The following is a 19,986-nucleotide window of genomic DNA, read 5'->3' on the forward strand; positions in this document are numbered from 1 at the left end:
CGCTGACGGGTACCAACCCTGAGCGACTGCCCCCGTGCAGGAGTGGAAAGAGCTGCAAGCAGCTCAAAGAACACAAATGTTAGAAAACCAAGGGTTGCTCTTCCCAAGCAACATATCGAAAGCAAAAGGTTGTGTTTTTTGCGTGCCGCTGAGCATGTAATCACCTTGCATTCATTTGGAAATCTGCCTGGGAGATACTCTAGGGAGTCTAAAGGATACTCGGGCACATTGGCAAGATCTACATGTTCTGGGTTTCAGAAAAGCAGCTGAAGGTACCAGCTCCCTGAACCTTAGCTCCTGACCATGCTGTTTACATAAAGACCTCCCTGGCACCAAGCAAGATGATTAATTCTATGTTATTGGTTATAATTTTAACACTGAGCTCAGAAGTAAAATGTTGTGATTCCTGGCATGACAGGTAAGAGAGGTAAGAATCTCATAAGGGAAGAGAGAGAAATGTATCTAAGAAAAACAAAGAGACTCTTTATCAGTGATGCTGGCAAAAAATGAATACATCTTATTAAAACAGATCTGTTAGGTGTCACTTACCTTCTCTCCCAGGTAAGACGGTGGTGCTTTCCAGTACAAACTATGCACTGAAGCAGGCAATTCTTGAACATCAGCCACTACACTGTTACTGACTGGATTGAAAGTGACTGGAATGTCAATATTTTCATCCACTGCCTCCAAGCGCCAGTTCCTCATGTCCACAAACTAATGAAAATACATAACGGAAATAAAAGCTTGTCTCATCTCTTATTAAACTTTACCAGCACCAAGTAATGAAGAGAAATTTTTTAACCTCTATAATTCCCTTAGCATGAAATCCAACCCCTTCAGAGTCAGCCTAAAGTCTTTGCCCACTGGGTGTTGCAAGGACCTCAAAAGAGAGCCTAAGTGGGACAGATGTGCCAAAACTACTTGGGATGCAGGCATTTGGTTTGTCACCTGCAAAATAAATTCTGTCTTCAGTCACATGAAGACATAACCCTTCTGGAGGTGATAGGAATTGTGTACACAAACCCAAGGCTTTGGGGAGACCTTACTGCAGCCTCCCAGTACGTGGAGGGGGGGGCCTACAAGCGAGCTGGAGAGGGACTTTTTACAATGTCATGTAGTGATAGGACAAGGGGTAATGGCTTCAAGCTGAAAGAGGGTAGATTCAGATTAGATATAAGAAAGAAATTCTCTACTATGAGGGTGGTGAAGCACTGGCACAGGTTGCCCAGGGAAGCTGTGGCTGCCCCCTCCCTGGAAGTGTTCAAGGCCAGGTTGGATGGGTTGCTCAAAGGAGCAACCTGGTCTAGTGGAAGGTGTCCCTGCCCATGGCAGGGGGGTCGGAACTAGATGATCTTTAAGGTCCCTTCGAACCCAAACCATTCTATGATTCTATTCTATGATATAATTCGGAGGTGCTTTTTCAAGTCCACTCCAAAATTAAACCAAGGACACTAACCTAAAAGACAGAGTGCACAACTGTTGTGGTAGGTTAACTGGGAGGGATGGGGCACAGCAGGATATTTTGGGGACATAGGCAATGTAGCCTGATGTTCTGGCTCTTTGATACACATTTTACTTTCATGACTGTAGTTTCATGAAGGCCATACATTCTGTTATTTATCATTATGCTCACGGAAAGAAAGAATAACACACACGTACCAGAACAGTTCTGTGGTGGGTTGCCCTTGGCTGGCCAGAGCAATTAAGCAAAAAGACATGTTTTCAGAAACAGTCTTTGGTGAGGACAAATACTCATTAGAGGAAATTTTCCTAAAGCAAATGGAAGTTTGCTACTGACTTCACTGCAGCCAGATTTTTGTCCTTTCATTGTAAACAATAAAGTGCCAAAATTTGATTGTATCTAGTCTATGTCTAAGCCTAAACTAAACTCCTCATCCATCATTCTAGGCCTCTGCTTCTCTCTTTTCTTTCTCTTGCACTATTTCAGGCAGTTGCTCCTTCTTTTTCAGTCTTCAGCCATATTATCATTCATTTAGGCTACTAAAACTTAATCTTCTCCTTTTTTCACCCTTGATATGATATCTTTTTTATATAAAAAAGGAGGAAGGACAATTTTTACAATCTCTGTGGAATATGTCACACATTTCTTAGATTTCAAAGTGCATCTATGATATAGACACGTGTGCTTATCAAAGCATCTTGAAGGAGACTGTTGACTTTAATGATGAACTAGTGTCTGAAAATAAAGCAACAGACAGCCAGGTCAACTTGAGTCCAACTAGTAATTTGTAAACAAACATGTGATAAGGACTATCTATGCTGAAAGGCGCTTTCAGACTACACCTAACAAGGCTGCACTTCATCTGCACTGTTGCTTGCAGAATATTTCTCATCCCTAGAAACTAATAAAATATATTTTTGGAAGAAATCTGGTATTTTCTTAATGGAACAAATGGTTCATGATAGCAAAGAAAAAAAAATATTTATTACACCTTGGTTCTACGATGATTTGTGCTGCGACAGTTGCTGGTTGCCCCAAAGCAAAAGCAAGAGGTGCATCCCTTGGGATTAGAAGGGTCCAGATAAAAGGATCCTGGTCGGCAAGTATCACATTCTGCACCTTCAACATTCTCCTGTTGAAGCATAGTTGAAAGAAATCTCAGTTTTCCTTTTGGCTTTGGTGAGGCCCCCAAAACCTCCTGTACATAAAAACAAATCTTCTGAAAGAATATTTATTTAAATGTATGGAAGCATGAATGCAAATCTGTGATTGTCTGGATACACCATATTCAAAATGCAAATAAAAATTACTTCTTGGAGACTATCTTAATTGCAAGCTGTCTTTCCAGTTTATAAAGTGAACCACCAAGTAATAAACATTAGTCAGAGACAGCTGGTAACTTCCCTGCCAAAACCCTCCTGCTGGCTTTTCCAAACCTACAATATAAAAGGTCACTTGTGAAAGTTCACATTTATCACATTTAATTATGCAGACCAGAACAAAAGAAGATTTCCTGGATATAATGATGTGGTGAAATGTCAGCTGACATAATATGGCTAAAAAAAGCATGGGACCTGGTTAACATCCAAAAGTCGAGATGCAGATGCATAAAGCGGATCTGTGCAGAGTACAGGCTGCTTCAGTGAATCAATGGACATCTCCTCCACAGCACTGTAACACTCTGCAAAGCCTAAGACCGCCTGTAAAACCGACAGCTATTGAACTCATTAAAAAATGGCATTTAACTGCTACCGTGATAATCTGTGCACATACTGCAAGGTGTGATGGTTTTGTACAGCTGCACTTAATCCTTACTGAAAACTTAATGATAAACTCACATTAAATACGAAATAGTCACTGATGTGCAAACGATGCTTGTGAATGCAGAAGTAATTTGATTTATCTGACCTTACAGAGACAAATTCCTGTCTGGGGATCGCAAACATCTGGCTCTGTTCCATCTCTGTTACAGTTACACGGCACACAGTTTGGGAAACCGTAAGTACCAGGAGCACACTGATCACACTGCCGTCCTTTTATTCCTGGCTTGCATCTTTACCGACAAAGAAACACAGAGGAGGGAGTCAATAGGGGAGACAGGAATGGAGCGAGGAAGAGGAGATCATAAAAAAAGGTAGGTGCATCTTTGAAGTGATTGCATGGCTACGACACAACTTGGTGACTTCCAGGGAGAAACAGCAGCAGTTTAGCATTGTTGTCAGATTTGAACAGTGAGATGTTTTATGTAGTCATGGGACTGACGAGGAACGGATTCAATTTTGAAGGCTATAAATGTTCACACTGGAATTAGCCTTCTGCAGCTATTCAGTGCTCTATACACCAAAGTGTGAAACATGGTGTTGTACACAGGTGAGCGGAGCTGGAGAAAGATTTATAGCTGGAGAATCTGACTGGGCATTTCCCAGAGCACTCACCTACTAACAAAAAGGTAGAGAATCCCAGGCATATGAAAAATTATGGGGACTTCAATCTGCCACAAGGCTTGGGTTAGTTTACAACTGTTCACAAAGGATAAAATCCACTTTGCTCACAGTGAAGGCTTGAATGCTTTGCATTTATTTTGGTGAAGTACAGCAGATGCAGAAAACAACACCAAACTATGAAAAAGGCTTGAGATAAGAGAGAACATCTTTCTGTGGCAGCAGCTACTTCATCCTACCTTTACAACAAACCTGCACAGTCTGAGAAAACTAGTGAAAATGTAGGTCTGATGATCCCTCTTTCTCCTGCCTATGCTGGTAAACTGTCTGTACCAGCCCAAAGCAAGTTTCAAGAGAGTAAGGATCCATTGATAAAGCACGTCCGCCACCACCACCATCCACATCTTTACAATTTAGTTGTGATAAGATAATCTTTAAAGTCTCAGCAAGTTGGTGGAGTCTCCTTTGGCTCTCAGCACCAAATTTATATGTGCAACAACACTACAAATTTAATGGAAATATACAGTTCAATTACGCGGACAAGGTAGACCACACTTCATGTAATACATGAAAGCAGTTACTCAATTCACTAAACAATGGGCAAGGTTTCTCAGAGTCTCTCTGAATATATTACCCCCCCCCCCGAAATAACTGGAGCTGGATGGGGACTTCGAACTTCATGTAATCCACAGAAGCAAAAGTATTAATCAGAATGCAGTAGTTAGCTACATACTTTGGCAATTAGTCCAAAAGTATTTGCTAAATGTCAAATTTTGCTTCAGAATTTTTTACCAATAAGATGTCATTTCTCTGATAATTAGGCTGCACATGAAAAATATCACCATTATAATCAGGCAATATGGCTTTTCACTGCAAGGGAAAAATGTGACCATTTCTGCAAAAATTAGCCTCAATTTTACTCAAGTAGAAATGTCCTAAGCCCTTTCCTTGAAGTATTAGATTTTATTTGACTAAATTATTTATTTATTTTTGCATAGTATTTATTTTTATTTTATTTTGTATTGTATGGGGAAGATGAAAGCAGAGACTAATGAGATTGAGAGTGCATCGGGAGATACAGAATATGTTACACTTTAACACTGAATCCCAACTTCCATATATGAAAATTCTTGTTTTGCCCTTGGGCTAAGACAACTATACACTTCATATGAAAAGGACAGACTGAGAAAAATAATTTAAATTAATGAAATAATATGAGTATTCTCTGAAAATGAGTATTCTCTGTCATATTTACAGGATTAATGGCAGAGCAGGAAGGGCCATATTTCCTTTTGCTAGGACCCTGCAAAAATGTAGCCAAACCAGTGAACTTGAACTAACCCTGGCCTTACCCAACCTATTGGCTATCAAGTATTTGCACTTGCTATTTAAGGATTTGATCTCCTCAAGGAAATCAGAGAAATGTTCAGCTACACTAACACTGACAGCACCTGAATTTAAGATAATTCCCTATGATTGTGGCTGTATGCTATATATATTTTAGAGAATATAAATAAGAGAATAAAACTAAGAATTTATTTTTATTTCAGTATGCCAAGTCACAGAAAAATAAGCATGTGTCCTACAGAAGGCATAATTTTCAGGGCAACTATCACCTATGGCTCCAATTGTACAATATTTTCTAAACAGACAATATCTATCATCAATGTTTCTCAAAACTCACAGCAAACATTCAAGCTTTTCAGTACTTAAAAACATCACTGGACTGAAATCCAGACATCAGACTGTGGAAGGTCAACTTCAAAATTCTAAGAATTTTGGCAATAATGTACGCCATTACAAATCATGTACATGTTCAGAAGTCAGGAGCTCTGATCTGAGGTCTGCTACCAACTGACACTGGATAAGTCCTATGAGGTGGACAGAGATCTGATGATTTACCATGAGTGACATGAGACATCACTGGCAAACAGAATGCAAGCCCAGGAATCCCAAATCCCACCATTAGGTACCTGCACAAGCCAAGTTTCCACTAAAACATTACAGGTGTCCCTGAAACAGCTGAGTCCTCACTATCACCAAGCACTGCTTAAATCCCTATTCACTGTCATCAAAGTTTCCCACATCTCTTCCAAATACCTGAAAAGAATCATGAAGCAAACCACTCGTGCATTCTTTATAACTCACATAACCCAAACTTACTTGCACTGCCCGTTGTTTTTTTCACATTCTGGGCTTGCCACATTAACAACTCCTCTTTCTGAACAGTTGCAGCTCTCGCAGCCAGCAAGAGGGTGATAGCCAAAGTAATGTTTCTCGCACACTTCGCATTTTGGTTTCACAGTTCGCGGAGGGCAAATGCATTTACCAGTCAAGTCATCACAAAGACGCTGCCCGCAGTTGCATACTAGGTCAAAGAAAATGTTCTACAAATCAATCACATCTCAACTGGCAATGATCAGCTCTTATCGAACTTGCATATGAAACAAACACACACAGCTTTTATGTATAAAGGACATGATTATTTTCTCTCTGCCACCAGTTTTAAGCTCAGGATCACGGAAACCAACAATGTGACTGTAACGGTAGTTTCAAAGAGTAGCTTTAGTGCCTGACTCTTTTCCACCAATCAGTTGCTTAACTTCCCCACGGGCATTATCAATTACTTCCCAAAACTGCCAAGGATTAAACAACGAATAGTTTTGGTGTGAAGGGCACCACTTTTACAAAGCATCTATAAACATCGGGTATCTGGGAAGGCAGCTGAGATCTGTTGGTATAATCTATAAATCTGTTGATGTTATTAAGAATAACATCATAATATGAGGTATTAAGAATGCTACGTCTGATTATCTATGGAAAATCTTCAAGGTGTAAACTGGGATACAACACTAACAACTTGGCAACAATTTAGCAGCCAGTGCAGAAAAATCCATTTGACTGAAAGAATGGCAATATGGATTTAAACCAGCTTGACCATAAGACTACCACACCTGACCAGACAACACATGAGCAGGCACACTTCATCGTGAACTACATGTGCTTTGAGGGAATGGGGTTACTTCTCCCTTAAACCGAAAGCTATGCCATGCTAAATCTAAGATGGCTCAACCAGCCTCTCCTATCAAAGATCAAGCCCTGTAAAGAAAAGAGAGGCTGCGGTACTTATGCGGCACCATCAGAGAATTTATAATAAAGGGTCGGGTCAGGTGCTGAACAAGCCCGAGCATGTACTCACACTTGCAGAACGGGAATCCATAGTAGCCAGTTTGGCACCGGCTGCACTGCCGACCAATGACGTGAGGTCTGCAGACACACTGTCCTCCCAGGGGGCTGCAAGCAGGGCTCGTGGCACCTGCGCTGTGGCAATTACATGGCAGGGCTCCGTTGTTGTAGAAAGCCACTAGTGACCTTACAGAGTCCTTACAGAAGGCCGACGATCCTTCTAGGCTATTTAAATTGAAATTTAAATCATGTAAGTACTGGCGCTCAGGAATTGTTACAAGTGTGCTTTGCAGTGGTTCAGTAAATCAGAGTCCTGTCTTTCAAACACTTCTTTGACATAAGGATGGCATCAGTACACATGCAAGGATATGCTTTAATTAAGTTAGTGGTAACTGGCTTTGAACATGCAGGTAAGAGATTTTTTTCAAAGAAAGTGCGAATATTAGTCATATCAGTTCAGACATGCCAAGCAAAATACCAAATACCAAAGATGGAAATACCAAAGACAGAAGGATGACGTAGATTTTCCTCTTTTGTACTGTGAGCAATAAAGCTCTACCTTTACATTTCATTTACAATAGAAAGTCATGGGAAAATGACTCATGGAAAGTTAATGGGCCTGCATAAGCCATGAAAAGCATTTTAATGTAGCACAATGATGGGGGTTATACACACATCTTTAATACAGAGTAAAAGTAATATTTATGCACAGCTTGTTGTCAAACATTCAGGTCTTTGGAAAGTGATGCTTACTCAATATAAAAACTGTTTCCTCCACATTGGCTGATAAAATCAAATGACTTGTCCACTGTCTTTTTGTCAAGAATTTTGTAACTGTAGGTGTCTGCTGGAACAACTAAGATATTTTCCTTAAAACAACAAGAAAGCTAAATTGAACATTTCAGAGAAAGGCAAAAAACACAAGCTAAGGCATTTATATATTTAAATGTTGCTTCCTTATGGGTTCTGGATTTTCTCAAAATCCGTAATATTTTAACTGAAAAAAACAGGAAAAGATACTTATCTTCCTCCCAGAGTTGTGACACTAGAAGCAGTGCACAATAAAAATAGTGTGTGTTATCTTAAAATTTAAAATAAAACAGAAGCTGTGCACAAGACTCTAAAAATTTGAAATTAAAAGACAAATTCTTCCTTTTTGGCTTTCATCTTTGCATCTATCTCCAAATGAATGGTGAAACTGAGAATAACATTTCCAAGTACATTTATGTACTAAACATACCAGAATCAGCATTCTTCCATCAGGTATCACCACTGTAACAGAGACCTCGGGTTCAGAAATGTCAAGCTCAATCTGGTTTTCTGCAATCACCTGATCCCGACAGCCGGACGTATGAGGGCAGAACGAAGCACTGAAGGAACCTAGCAGGAGAAACTTCATGCCAAAAAATGCTCCATGTGCCAAAATGCTGAGAAAGGAAAGGGGCTAGATCAAATCCAGATGCTTACCTGACCACACACGTCCTGCATCCACACGCACTTGCACAGGGAACATCGGGTGCACTGGCTGATAAAAATGTACCACAAACACGTATCTGCCCGAGCGGGGCACTCGGCCACTCAAGGTAATCCGGTTCTGCAGAAACAAGAACAGCTCTGATAGTATATTTGTTTCATGAAATATTCTTGGGTTTGTGAGCTGTGCTCTGTGCCACCTACCTGCAATGAAAGAGAGGGGGCTTAGCCTCTCTCAGCAAGCTAAGTATCTGCAAAGAATATGGCATTACAACTGCATGCTCCTATCTGTTTGCATGCCAAGCACATCTAACCTTCTTCTGCAGTCTGTGAGACTACGGTGTAGTTTAGAAAGAAGCTGGCTTTTTTGTTTCTCTTTCTGTATATTGTCTTTGGGGCTCATTCAGTCTGTAACACGTTGATCATATCACACCATTCAGTTTTGACTCTATTAAAGCGTTTCATTTAACTTTAGTAAGAACATACTTTGTGACTTAGGAAACAAAGTTTTCAAAATATGAGATACCTGTAATGGTGTCAAGGTGACTCCATTAACTGAGTCAGAAGGTAAAGGGGCACTCAGTGGATCGTGCAGTATATTTCTCTGTACTTCAGAAATTTTCCCATCCTTGAATGCATCCAAAACCAAAGCTGCTGGTGGAGTTTCATACACTGAGGGAACGCATGTTGCACTACAATCAGAATTACAGTCATTACTCTTGAGGCCAGGAGAATTTCTTCGGCATCATAAAAGGAAAAGCAGTCGACTCCCAAATAATGCAATAGTAACCCCTGTTACTCTTTGGACTCTATGTAAATGAGCAGAAAGTAAATGAAACAAGAAGTACAGATTTAACTCACACAAGGAAAAATATACATTAACTTATATTATTCACTCAAAATTTCCATAAGCTGAACAGTTTCAATGGAAAGAGTTTGCTATGGAAGGTGAAACCTAAGCGAACCAAGAGTGTTAAACCTCCCCTAATTAAATAAATTTTAGTGAATCCAGTTAGTTACATTCACCAGAATCTGTACTAATATTGAATTCTCAGTTCTACAAATATTTATATAGGTGTATCCTTTAAACATGCAAGTTTTCCCACTGAAGTCAATGGGACTACTTAAGTACTTAGAAGTTAAGTATACACTCAAATATTTGTAGAATTGGAGCCAAAATAAATAACAGTGCTCCTGGAAAGCATCCTTCTTCATTCACAGATGTGTTTAACTATTTCTTCTTTGGTATATTAAATTCTGAAGAACTTGATTGAGAGAAGTATTTTCCAAGACCGCAGGAGAAAATTTTTCGGGGGTTTCCTGCTAGTATTTGTTCACTTCTCGTAAGTACTCAACAGACAATGATTAATCTTTGCTCAAGACAGACCCAGAACTGGAATGGCAAGTACGTTTCAGGGCCAGGATTGAGATGTATTTGCCAGGCCTGTGTGGGAAATCATGTGCAGCATCCCCTTACAATACTGCTAAACTGAGCCAAGACTCTACATCTTTCAACTTGGTGAACACTAAACACTTTCAGGAAAGTAAAAACGCTGCCAGATAATGGTCATAATAATACAACATAAACATACAGTAAACTATGCAAATATAACAAAAGATTAAAAAAACCCCCACAACAGGAAACCAAAGTAAAAGGTACAAATTTCTACATTAACTTCATTTCAAAACATGTTTTCCACCCAGCCTCTTTCTCCCATTTTACTGAGAATATAAATGCGCAGGAATGCAAAATACCTTTGGTGCGAGGACAAGGATCTTCAGTCTTAGAAAGCTGCTCTCAGTTGTAACACTCCGAGCAGAAGAATTAAAGCTGCAATTCAATGCTGTGCATGCTTGGAAGCCAAGTATAGTCACATGCTTTTATCCAACGTACTACCCAGATTTTTCTGCTTGCTATTTCAGTTTGACCATTATATTAGAAGCTACCGTCTGGAAAACTATTAGACCTAGTCACCAACTCTTTTCTGCCTCTGAAGTCCTGCAAATGACAGGTACTTTTACTTTGAGGCCCTTCTCATTGCCGGATCGGTAAGAAGAAAGCCTTAGGAGTAGCATCACGAGGGACATCCTGGGGAGTGCAACAGGAACTGAAATATGGGGCTCCCTAATTTGGAAGCTGCAGTGATAGTTCCTTTCTGGGCCAAAGAATAAAACACACGGAGAGGGGAAGACCTTCAACAGGATGGAGAAAGTGCTCTGCAGAACCCCAAATCGACCGCTTGGGAAGTGAAAGTTCAGGTTCAGATCTTCACAGCAAGAGAAGAGCCATCACCGTGGGTCAACCAAGCTGCATACGAGTGTGCTAATTATTGGTCCTATACAAGTACAATGGAGGAGCAGGATCACCTGGCGTTGCTGCGCCAGGTGCGTGCTGAGGGCACACCTACCATACAGGTCCCACGATGAGATGGACAAGGGAATGGCTTGTTTGTGAAGTGGAGGTTTACATGTTGAGCAGCTTGCTGCTGCCGAGTTGGGCTGGTGGATTTGTGCCTGACAGGGCAGTTGCATCCCCTGCCTAATGACAATTTAAAGCCATTTTTGAACAGCTGGAGCAGTAATGTGCAGAATGAAACTCCAGACAGAACAATAAGCATTTCAGGCCACAGAAATAGCAGTGTTTCTCCAGCTTGGACACCTATAATACTGGATGGCATGTGAAAGGTGTGTGTTTTATAACGCACTAGCACTCCATAGTTCAGACTGGCCAGGAAGAGGCTAGCATTAACAAAATCCTGGGCAAAGACTGTCTAGATTAACACTAACACTTCAGCTTTTTTACAACTACTACTTTGCACAAGTGCCATACAAATCACCTGTAAGTCACTGAGCAAAGCTTCATTCAAAAGAATTAAAACACCATTTAGTCTGCCTTTGAAAGTCTTTTTCAGAAAATACGAGTGATAAAAACAAGCACGTTACCTTCCATCATGGGTACTCCTGTAAGCAGCTATGCACTGTACTTCAGGATCCACATACGCTGGAGAAAATTCTTTGGCTGGAATAATACAAACCTTGTGCTGAAAAATAAGCACAAGGCACAATTAACAATTAATATCATAATTAACAGGGCCAGACCTGAAGGGGAAGGATGGAGCCAAATTTTAGCCTAGGCAAACCTGAGCCCAAAGCCATGTTCTATCATGGTCTTCCCACAAGTTTTGGATCCTGTTACCTGCCTGCACCTGAATGCCTCAGTGCGAAACAGTGTTTTTCTGTCCTTAGCAGGAGAATGTTGGCTGTTGAGAAGTTAGATAAATTAAAATGTAAGTACACATCTGGCAATAGGAATGACAGAAAACCAACTCACAGGGTCAGAAGGTAGGCAAGAAGGGTATAGAGGTGGGAGGGAAAAGCCATCATCTGTAGTGCTTGAGACTTTTGGACCCTGGGGGAATTCCTAAACTGTCTGAAATGCAGGCACGAACACTTACTCGCACAAAGTCCGTAGGAGTGAGTTTCAGTGACACAAGGATTTCTCCCAATAGATTCAGGATTCACTTTAAAAGCCAACAAGACTTCATATGATTTTTTTTTTTTTTAACTAAAACTAGACATGAGCAAACGAACCAGTGGTAGTCCTGCTGTAGCCATGGTGGGAAGGACATAAGGTAAGGCTTATGAGTAGACACAACAGTTTGCACTAATAAAATTTATTACCTGCACTCACAAAATACAGAAGTGCAGGTTACAAAACTTGTGCATGTACTACTTGAAAAGGAGATAAAAATGCCTGATAAGCAGTAGGACAACCAGCACCATGTATTAATACAAATAAAAGTTGCATAGGGAGAATTCATTAATGTGCAAAGTGATTCAATTTAGAAGCAGGTCCAAAGGGAACTCAGCTTGTGCTTTAGCAGTAGCGAGCAGGGACCAGAAACCCTTTATAAGCTAGAAGGCTGAGTGCTAAAAGTCCCTTTTCCTGGGCAGCAAACATGGTGCCCGTCCTGCATGTGATGACCCACAGGGCTCCAGCCCATTGCAGCAGAGCAAGGCTAGACTCTGAAGCTTTCAACCGCAGCTTACGAGAGGCCAAGAAGTTAGTGCAAAACATGGTCTGGGTTTAGACACTTTGTATGCGTCTGTGTGAGATAAAGACTATCAAGTGGAAGAGCCTCTCTTGAAAGCTGACCGCAGGAACCCCACTTCCCCCTTCTTTAGACCAGATTTCTGAACTCCAGCTTTGGGGTTGTTCCCCTTTGCCTCTCTGGTCTACATGACAAGGGGTCACACAAGGGTCTTTAACTCCAAAGCTGCTGCCACTGACTCCATTACTGTCCATATACCAAAGCTTTTCTTTTCCCCTTCATCCTATCTTCTGCTAAGTGCAATCTTTACTTTTACCAGGGGGAAATATTTCCTGTACCTTAGGAGAATATTTAAATTTATCTTGCAGCAAGTTATTCGAACAATGAAAACTAGAATATAGAAATAAAAATACAGAGATTCTTAGCACAAGAGGCTTCCACATGCGGAGATACAGACTAATAATATCAACGGCCTTCGGATATGCATCTTGTTAGCACAGCAGTTGCTGCAGGGAGCTAACAGACAATTTAAATGGTATTTATTCACACTGAACACTGCCTCGCGAAAAGAAGCAAGCATGTATCAGTTGCTAATCCTAATAGTTCCACGAAACTACTCTATGTTTATAGCTGGGTTTCAACTCTAGATTTTAACTGTGTAACTCACCTTGTGCATCTAAACTGGAAAACAATACAGAAGAAAATTCAGTGTCCAGAAAAATGTATTCCTGGTGTGGCCACAAGAGGGCAGTGAAGGCTTTAAATGCAAAGTATTTAAAGTTATATGACTAATCAATGTATTTATTACCTGAAATGAATGCATTTATTACCTGGATTTGTAAGAGACCCAGCAAACTCACACATGGGTTTTGAGGTTTTAAAAAAAGTGAAAGACAAGAAAAAAAGATAACGATGAAGTATAAAAGATACCAGAAGATTTTTCATTTGAAGTTTACATGTAGAAGAGAGAGGGGAACTGAAATGAAGCACAAGAGTCAGAAAAAGCCTTGCCATGAAAGGCAATTTTCTGTTTATCTTTGAAACTGATCAAGTTAGCTTCAGTATTCTCTGAGTATATACAAAGAAACATCTTCAAGCATCTAACACACATAATTTCACACAACATCATACAGCATGTGAACACAGGGAGAAAAGTATCTCTCTCTATCCACCCAGGGAACAAGGATTACAAAAAGGAAAAGAAAATGAAAACTTACCAGAAGAAAATTAATTGATGATGCCTTAAGATGTATCTCGGTATGTGCTAGAAGGTCATAGGCTGCAATGCGGTTTCTGTCGTCAACTACAACGCTGCGACAAAGAAAACTGAGACAGAAAGCAGGATTCAAAATGAGCCTGCTGGCATTGCCATGTTGTTGAGGCTATCGCCTAGCTCAGCTGCCTAGCTTTTGGCTAGCCTCACCACTGGTGCCTAGCCATCCTGCTGGATCATAGGCGACAACCGCCTTTGGCCACTGGCGAACATGCAGTATCCTCGCTAGCGAGACAAAGGACATACCACGTACAGAATACTGCTTGTCCTTTCTGGGTTGACCTACCCAGATCCCAGACCTCCAGACTTCAGCTAAGATCTCCACTTGAGCTACTGCTTTAAGCAGGATGTGAACAGACAGAGACACAAACATGCCATCTGCAGAGGTTTCAAAGCTGTGTAACTAATATTCAGTGCCTGGGCCGTGCCCCTCAAGGTGCCAGCACGTACCAGCTGCTGCTTTCCACTGCTGCCAGGCGCTGCTGATGGGGTGGATCAGCAGCTCCCACTCACGCAATGAATGGATCAGCAGCTCTCACCCACACAATGGCAGCTGGGCAGGTCTTGATTTTGGGAAGCTATTCTGTACACTGACATACTCCTCAATACAAGTGAAAAATGTAGGTTTGCCTCTTACTGACTACTTTCGATTGGCTGTGCATGTTTGGTAAAGACAAATACATACTAAGAGGCAGAGTCTTGCTAAAGCCTTTGAACTCTGCCGTGTTCAGGGAGCATGAGCCCTGCAACTTGCCAAAAGTAGCAACAGTTCCATTTTGCTAAAGAGAAGTCATACAAGGCTCTAATTTCTTTTCTTCTCCCTTCTGCTCAGTTAGGTCAGCCAGCATGCCCTGGGTGAGAAGATGTGACCACTGTACAACTGCTTCTCTATTTCTCCTCTACAAACCAGAGAATGTGGATGTTTCACTCTTGTTTACAGCACAGCTCAGAAACAAGGTCAGCTCAGGGCTAAGGATATTTAAGACTGGAGAAATATAGGCCCTTTATTTGTGATTCGCTGGAAGCCTGCAATGTTTTAGTCTCTCACGATGCTTTATTGGGAATAATCAAGCTCACAGAGCTGTAAGAAGGCCTGACACAATATATTCCTGATTCTACAAGTTGCTCTTATCTGCATGTACCTCACTATGTAATTTCTTGATTTATTTTTTAACAGAAGAGACTTGTAGCTTCCTGCTTAGAAAGATGACACAGTAACTTACTTGCAATGTGACCATTAGCTTCATGCAGAACGGCTGCAGAAGGGATTTACTGCATTGCTACATTAAAGTAGCAAGAGCTTTCTTTGTATTTTCATTAGCAAGTTCTTAGTGTATCATATGAACAAACAAGTATGTTCAAAATTAGCCCATAAAATGTGTTTGGGGAAAAAAAGCAATACAACGGAAGATTTACAGCAAGTACTTTGGGGCTCAGAGTGTTACACAAGAGGCTAAAATAAGAGCTTTCCCCAGCAATAACCTGACAAGCTCACTGCTCTGTATAGCTCTGCCCTGTATCACAAACTCGCTGATGAAAATAATTTTTCTTACTGGGCAATTTCATCCTGAATATCCCTAAGCCGGCAATCTGCCAAACACTTGGCTCACGGGAAAAACGGATGCACACCTGTAGTCCCCTGGCACTGGGTAGGCTCTCCCAAGGACGCAAACAGCGGCAGGATCGCAACCCTAATTTGAGTCATAAACTGAAATGCTCGAGTGTTAAAGACAATCTCGCTGAGGACAGACAAAATCCTTTGTGCTGAAACATCTGCAGTAACCTCAGTAGTCAACAAGGATAAAGAAGCATCCGGCTGAAGACCTTGCCTACAGCCAAACAGCCACAGAATGGCTACACTCAGAATTTCAGAGACCTTTATACTTCTGCTTCAGCAGATCTTGTTAGAAATGGTGGGAATATGCTTGTAAAACTGGCTGCTACGTTATCTATAGCCAAAGCTCTTGGACATGCTAAATAAAAACAGTGCAGGCATCTGCAGCTGACAGTGATGCTCTTCCACTGGACTCGGAGATTAACAGCTTATAAGGATTTATGAATGTATGTAAAAAAGTAAACATTTGTATAGGAAAACAGTTCACTGAAGCAGCTGCAATATTTAATGCGCTGAGTGGGCAAAGAGAATAAAAATCTGAACAACACCCACAGAATCATGTACTTGGTTTTAAATCGCCCTAAAATTTGAACAACCTACATAATAAAATGAATTCTAAAGTATAAAAAGTATAATTATATCCCAAATGTTTATTTAATCATTAGTGATTACTCCAGAAATTCTTACCTGTATTTACAACTATATATTCTTACTCTGCCTTGTGTGACAGGTCCAGGGCTATGTATTACTACCTCAGCAGTGTATAAACGATCCTCTTCATTGGCATATTCAAAAATCAGAACATACCGATCGACTTGAGGAACATTTATGGTCATCTGTAAATTGACCTAGGTCAAGATCATTGAAAAAGAAAAAAGCCATTAGATTTTTCACTCCCTTTCTTGCAGGAAGCTCCCTTTTCCTGACCTGCAAACCAGTCAGTCAGCATTAGTCCAGGGCAAATTCTGTAATGTCTCAGCAAAAGACATCGAGCAGAATAGAAGCAATGCTTGTAAATGTTACTTTGTCCACTAATAAGAGTCAATCAAGTTCAAGAAAGAGCTGCCATTAGAACAGTTCTAGGAAGGCTGTAAAACAAACCTAGGAAATCAGTATAATATTATTTCTCTTCTCCCCAACAGAAGGTACCAGTAAGGAAACTTTAATGATACTAAAAAATAGTCACCGTCGCCTCTAAACTATCTTTAATAATGTATAAAAATTGAGTCTGCTTCTCCACTGAAAAAAATATTCCCAGGAACACAATTCCTACTACAGCAGCACCGTATGTTGATTCCCTACAAAGAGTAAAAGCATCTTCTGCAGCAAGCAGCCAATGCCACTTCCTGAAGCATCAAGTTTTTCCTGTAGTTTACCTGCACAAACTGGTTAACACAATATTTGATGCAGAATACTTCGAAGCAGTTGCATGAAAAATGCTGTGGTTACAGAGGTTTTTGCTACAGTTGGCTATATAATTATTTACCAACTTAAATTGCTTTTTCTCAATATTTCCTTAGGCTACAAACACTTAAACATATAAATAATTCTGGCAACAGCCCTCTTGACTTCACTGCAATTACTCATATCAGTAAAGTTTTGAACATGCATCAGTGATGAACGACCAGGGCCTGTGGCACGTAAGTATTCTTGTTGCACATGGTACTTTTAAATGCAATATCCAAGCACAGTAATAGCGGGCATAATCATTTTAGGTGTAGTTATCATGTAATTGATAAAATACCTTATTTTTACCAAAAATACTTCTAGAATAACTTCTCATTTCGTAAAACACATTTCTCTTTCAATGGACCTACAGCAGTGGCATAATTGCTTCTGCTTGTTTTTTAGTAAAGCAAATATTTTACCTAAGTACAGCCATTTTATTTAATAAAATACTTTTGCTAGAGTGAAATGTCCACTCTAGTCACAGTTATAGATCTGCCTATGCTGATCTGTTTACAGAGTTTGGTATAAAATGCAGAAGTTAGTGCAGAGTCTGTTTTAAGGCTGCGTTACAGATCTGAAAATCTTGAGCTGTGAATCTACAAAGGTTTCAGTTCAGTAAGTTTAGAGTCTTCAGTGCAGACGCGACTGCAATTAGCAGCAGGAATCTGACCTCTCTTCCGCTGATATGGGCCATCACTGGTTGATCAGGAGTTGGCTGTCGCACAGGAGTTCTTCTGTATTCTCCCCCATGTCTGAAATACGCAGCCTCTGCACCAAGGACACAGGAAAATCTGTCCAATGGCAAATGCTGATAGAGCAAGCAGCTTACACAAAAACAAAACAGAGGATTATTGTTGTTTTCAAGTGCAGCAGGATAATAATAAAATAATCCAAGGCAATGTTTTATTCTGTAGCATATATACTGACTGCTCTGTCGAAGCACGTCCTGAATAAGTGCAAGGCTCCGTAACTTGTATCTGCAAGATGGATGCTTCGTAGTAATCACTAGGTAACAGCACCATATAATCCTAAAAATAAAGAATACAACAAATACGAGATTGTGCAGAAAATTACAAAAATATTATCTCCAGACTTTCACAATGAACAAAACCAACCACACAAACAATTTTTATGGCAGATATCTGGAAGACACGCGGATATTTTGTTGTTATTACATGGGCTCATAACAGCAGAATGTGTCTCTAACTCTACTTACATCTTCATAGAGATGGGACGAAGGCAGCTGCCCTGTGAGCAGGGAACTCTGCAGCCGCTCTCCCGTCACGCGTTGTACAAGACAATGCTCGCATAGGAGCCTCGCAACTGCTTGGTATTACACAGCCAGCTGGGTGCAGTTTTCACCCATGTATGCAACCCACATGCACACAACTCAAAGGTGCAGGACTCCACAAGTGAGACTCACGTATCCCAGGTGACTTTATACATATATTTCATGTAATCTATTAAGCTGTGCTTCAAAAGCAGGTATATTTTTGCCCTGCCTTGCCTACTTCTATCAACATACTAGAGCTCATTCATAAAACCTGTTATTGTGAAAACACACTGGGCTAAGATCATTAACAAATTTCTCTTCAAAGGTATTAGTAAAAAAAACAGGCAAATTAAGTACAGTCACTTTCAGCAAGAAACATGTTTGCAGGCTCTTTAGTAACATTTTACATGGTATTCCATAAATTTAAGAGCACCCCAGGCTTGACAACTAAAGACATCAGCTACTAGTAACCCCACATAATACACATATGAATTTCAGTATGATATCTTTGTGATCATACATGTTTAAGGTTTTTTGTAAATAATCACCTCAAACAATTTGTCTTTTTACAGTGATTTCTCAGAACTGCTGACAGAAAATTTTTCAGTTTTTCAGTGAGTGAGAGTAATGACGGGAGGACAAAAACATTTAGAAAATGACCTTCTAATCATGCAGCCCATCTTATAATACTTTTCTGAAGAATCTTTGTCAAGAAACTAAGGCCTTGGTCATCTGTGGCTGAGCCAAGCTTTAGATATGACATCTGACATGTAAGAATTATGAAATTCTGTGAGTATTTATGCTCAATCAATTGTGCTGTATATTAATATTACTTTATCCTTTGAAGGTACAGATTCCAGATAGACTTAAAGTCTGTAAGCACAAGAAAAACTAGAGCAGGTGAAAGTCAGAGAACAAAAAAAAATAAGAGGCAGAATTGTACATTTTCGTAATGATATTCTGCTGCTGTAGTCTTTTCACTAGTGCTGAGTTTCCATTGCTTGCAGGGTTCTTCCTGGCAAATAACTCCAGAGCAATACTACCATCACAGCCTTCAAGCACTTGCTTTCCTCAATTGTTTTCTTACCAAGAGGACTTCCTCTGCCATTATATTGACAGTCCATGTGCCTGGAACCAGTGAGAAAGGCTCTGTGGAGCTTTTTCCTGGGATTGTGACAAAAGCTGGCTCCTTGCTGGGTGGGAAGACAAACTCTTTGCTCTCAGCAGCCCCTGCCAGCAAAAAAAAAAAAAAAAAAAAAAAATGGAACTGTGTACAATGTCTCTCAACTGCTTAGTGCGCTGGCCCAATGATTTCATCCACTAAACTTGGTCTGACAGGAGCTGATCGATGTTCTTCTGTCAATATGTATTAACAGTGCTTTCTACCACACACAGCAAGCCACAGAGCTGTGAAGAGGTTGCTCTGTGGCTTACTGTGTGTGTGGTTCAGAAAAGCAGAGCTCACCCTCTGTAATGGCCAGTTTTGCAATATTCTGGAATGCTCACTTCACTTTCCCCTTCTACTATTTTTCATTCAACCTGTCTTCGCACTGACCCATAAACTGCTCAGCTGACACAAGGCCTATTCTCATGAGACTTTCAGCCAAATATTTCAGATACTAGGGGTTCTCAGCAGCATCTAAAATGTTTAGTTACAGATGATAACTGAAGGTAACTTCTGCGAAGAGATGATGTATAACAGAAACATAGCTGCAGTATGCTTTATCAAAGACAAGATGTGAGGGCCAATTGTTATGAGTAT

The 19,986-nt window shown here is 40.4% G+C and overlaps 1 protein-coding gene across 1 annotated transcript in view; it reads right to left on the bottom strand.

Moving 5' to 3' along the window:
• Positions 1-19,986, bottom strand: part of LAMA3 (laminin subunit alpha 3) — a 121,133-nt gene that overhangs the window by 45,823 nt on the left and 55,324 nt on the right. Inside the window, exons 22-36 of the mRNA XM_075416313.1 lie at positions 19,312-19,454; positions 17,879-17,979; positions 17,622-17,775; positions 16,190-16,350; positions 13,832-13,940; positions 11,506-11,603; positions 9,089-9,254; positions 8,557-8,683; positions 8,330-8,469; positions 7,843-7,958; positions 7,103-7,314; positions 6,067-6,271; positions 3,371-3,515; positions 2,454-2,594; positions 550-714 (exon numbers count right to left, since the gene is read on the bottom strand). Coding sequence (XP_075272428.1) covers positions 550-714; positions 2,454-2,594; positions 3,371-3,515; positions 6,067-6,271; positions 7,103-7,314; positions 7,843-7,958; positions 8,330-8,469; positions 8,557-8,683; positions 9,089-9,254; positions 11,506-11,603; positions 13,832-13,940; positions 16,190-16,350; positions 17,622-17,775; positions 17,879-17,979; positions 19,312-19,454 — 2,183 coding nt within the window. The remainder of the gene's footprint in view (positions 1-549; positions 715-2,453; positions 2,595-3,370; positions 3,516-6,066; positions 6,272-7,102; positions 7,315-7,842; positions 7,959-8,329; positions 8,470-8,556; positions 8,684-9,088; positions 9,255-11,505; positions 11,604-13,831; positions 13,941-16,189; positions 16,351-17,621; positions 17,776-17,878; positions 17,980-19,311; positions 19,455-19,986) is intronic.

Source organism: Opisthocomus hoazin, chromosome 3 (genome assembly GCF_030867145.1).
Source record: "Opisthocomus hoazin isolate bOpiHoa1 chromosome 3, bOpiHoa1.hap1, whole genome shotgun sequence".
Lineage (NCBI taxonomy): Eukaryota > Metazoa > Chordata > Aves > Opisthocomiformes > Opisthocomidae > Opisthocomus > Opisthocomus hoazin.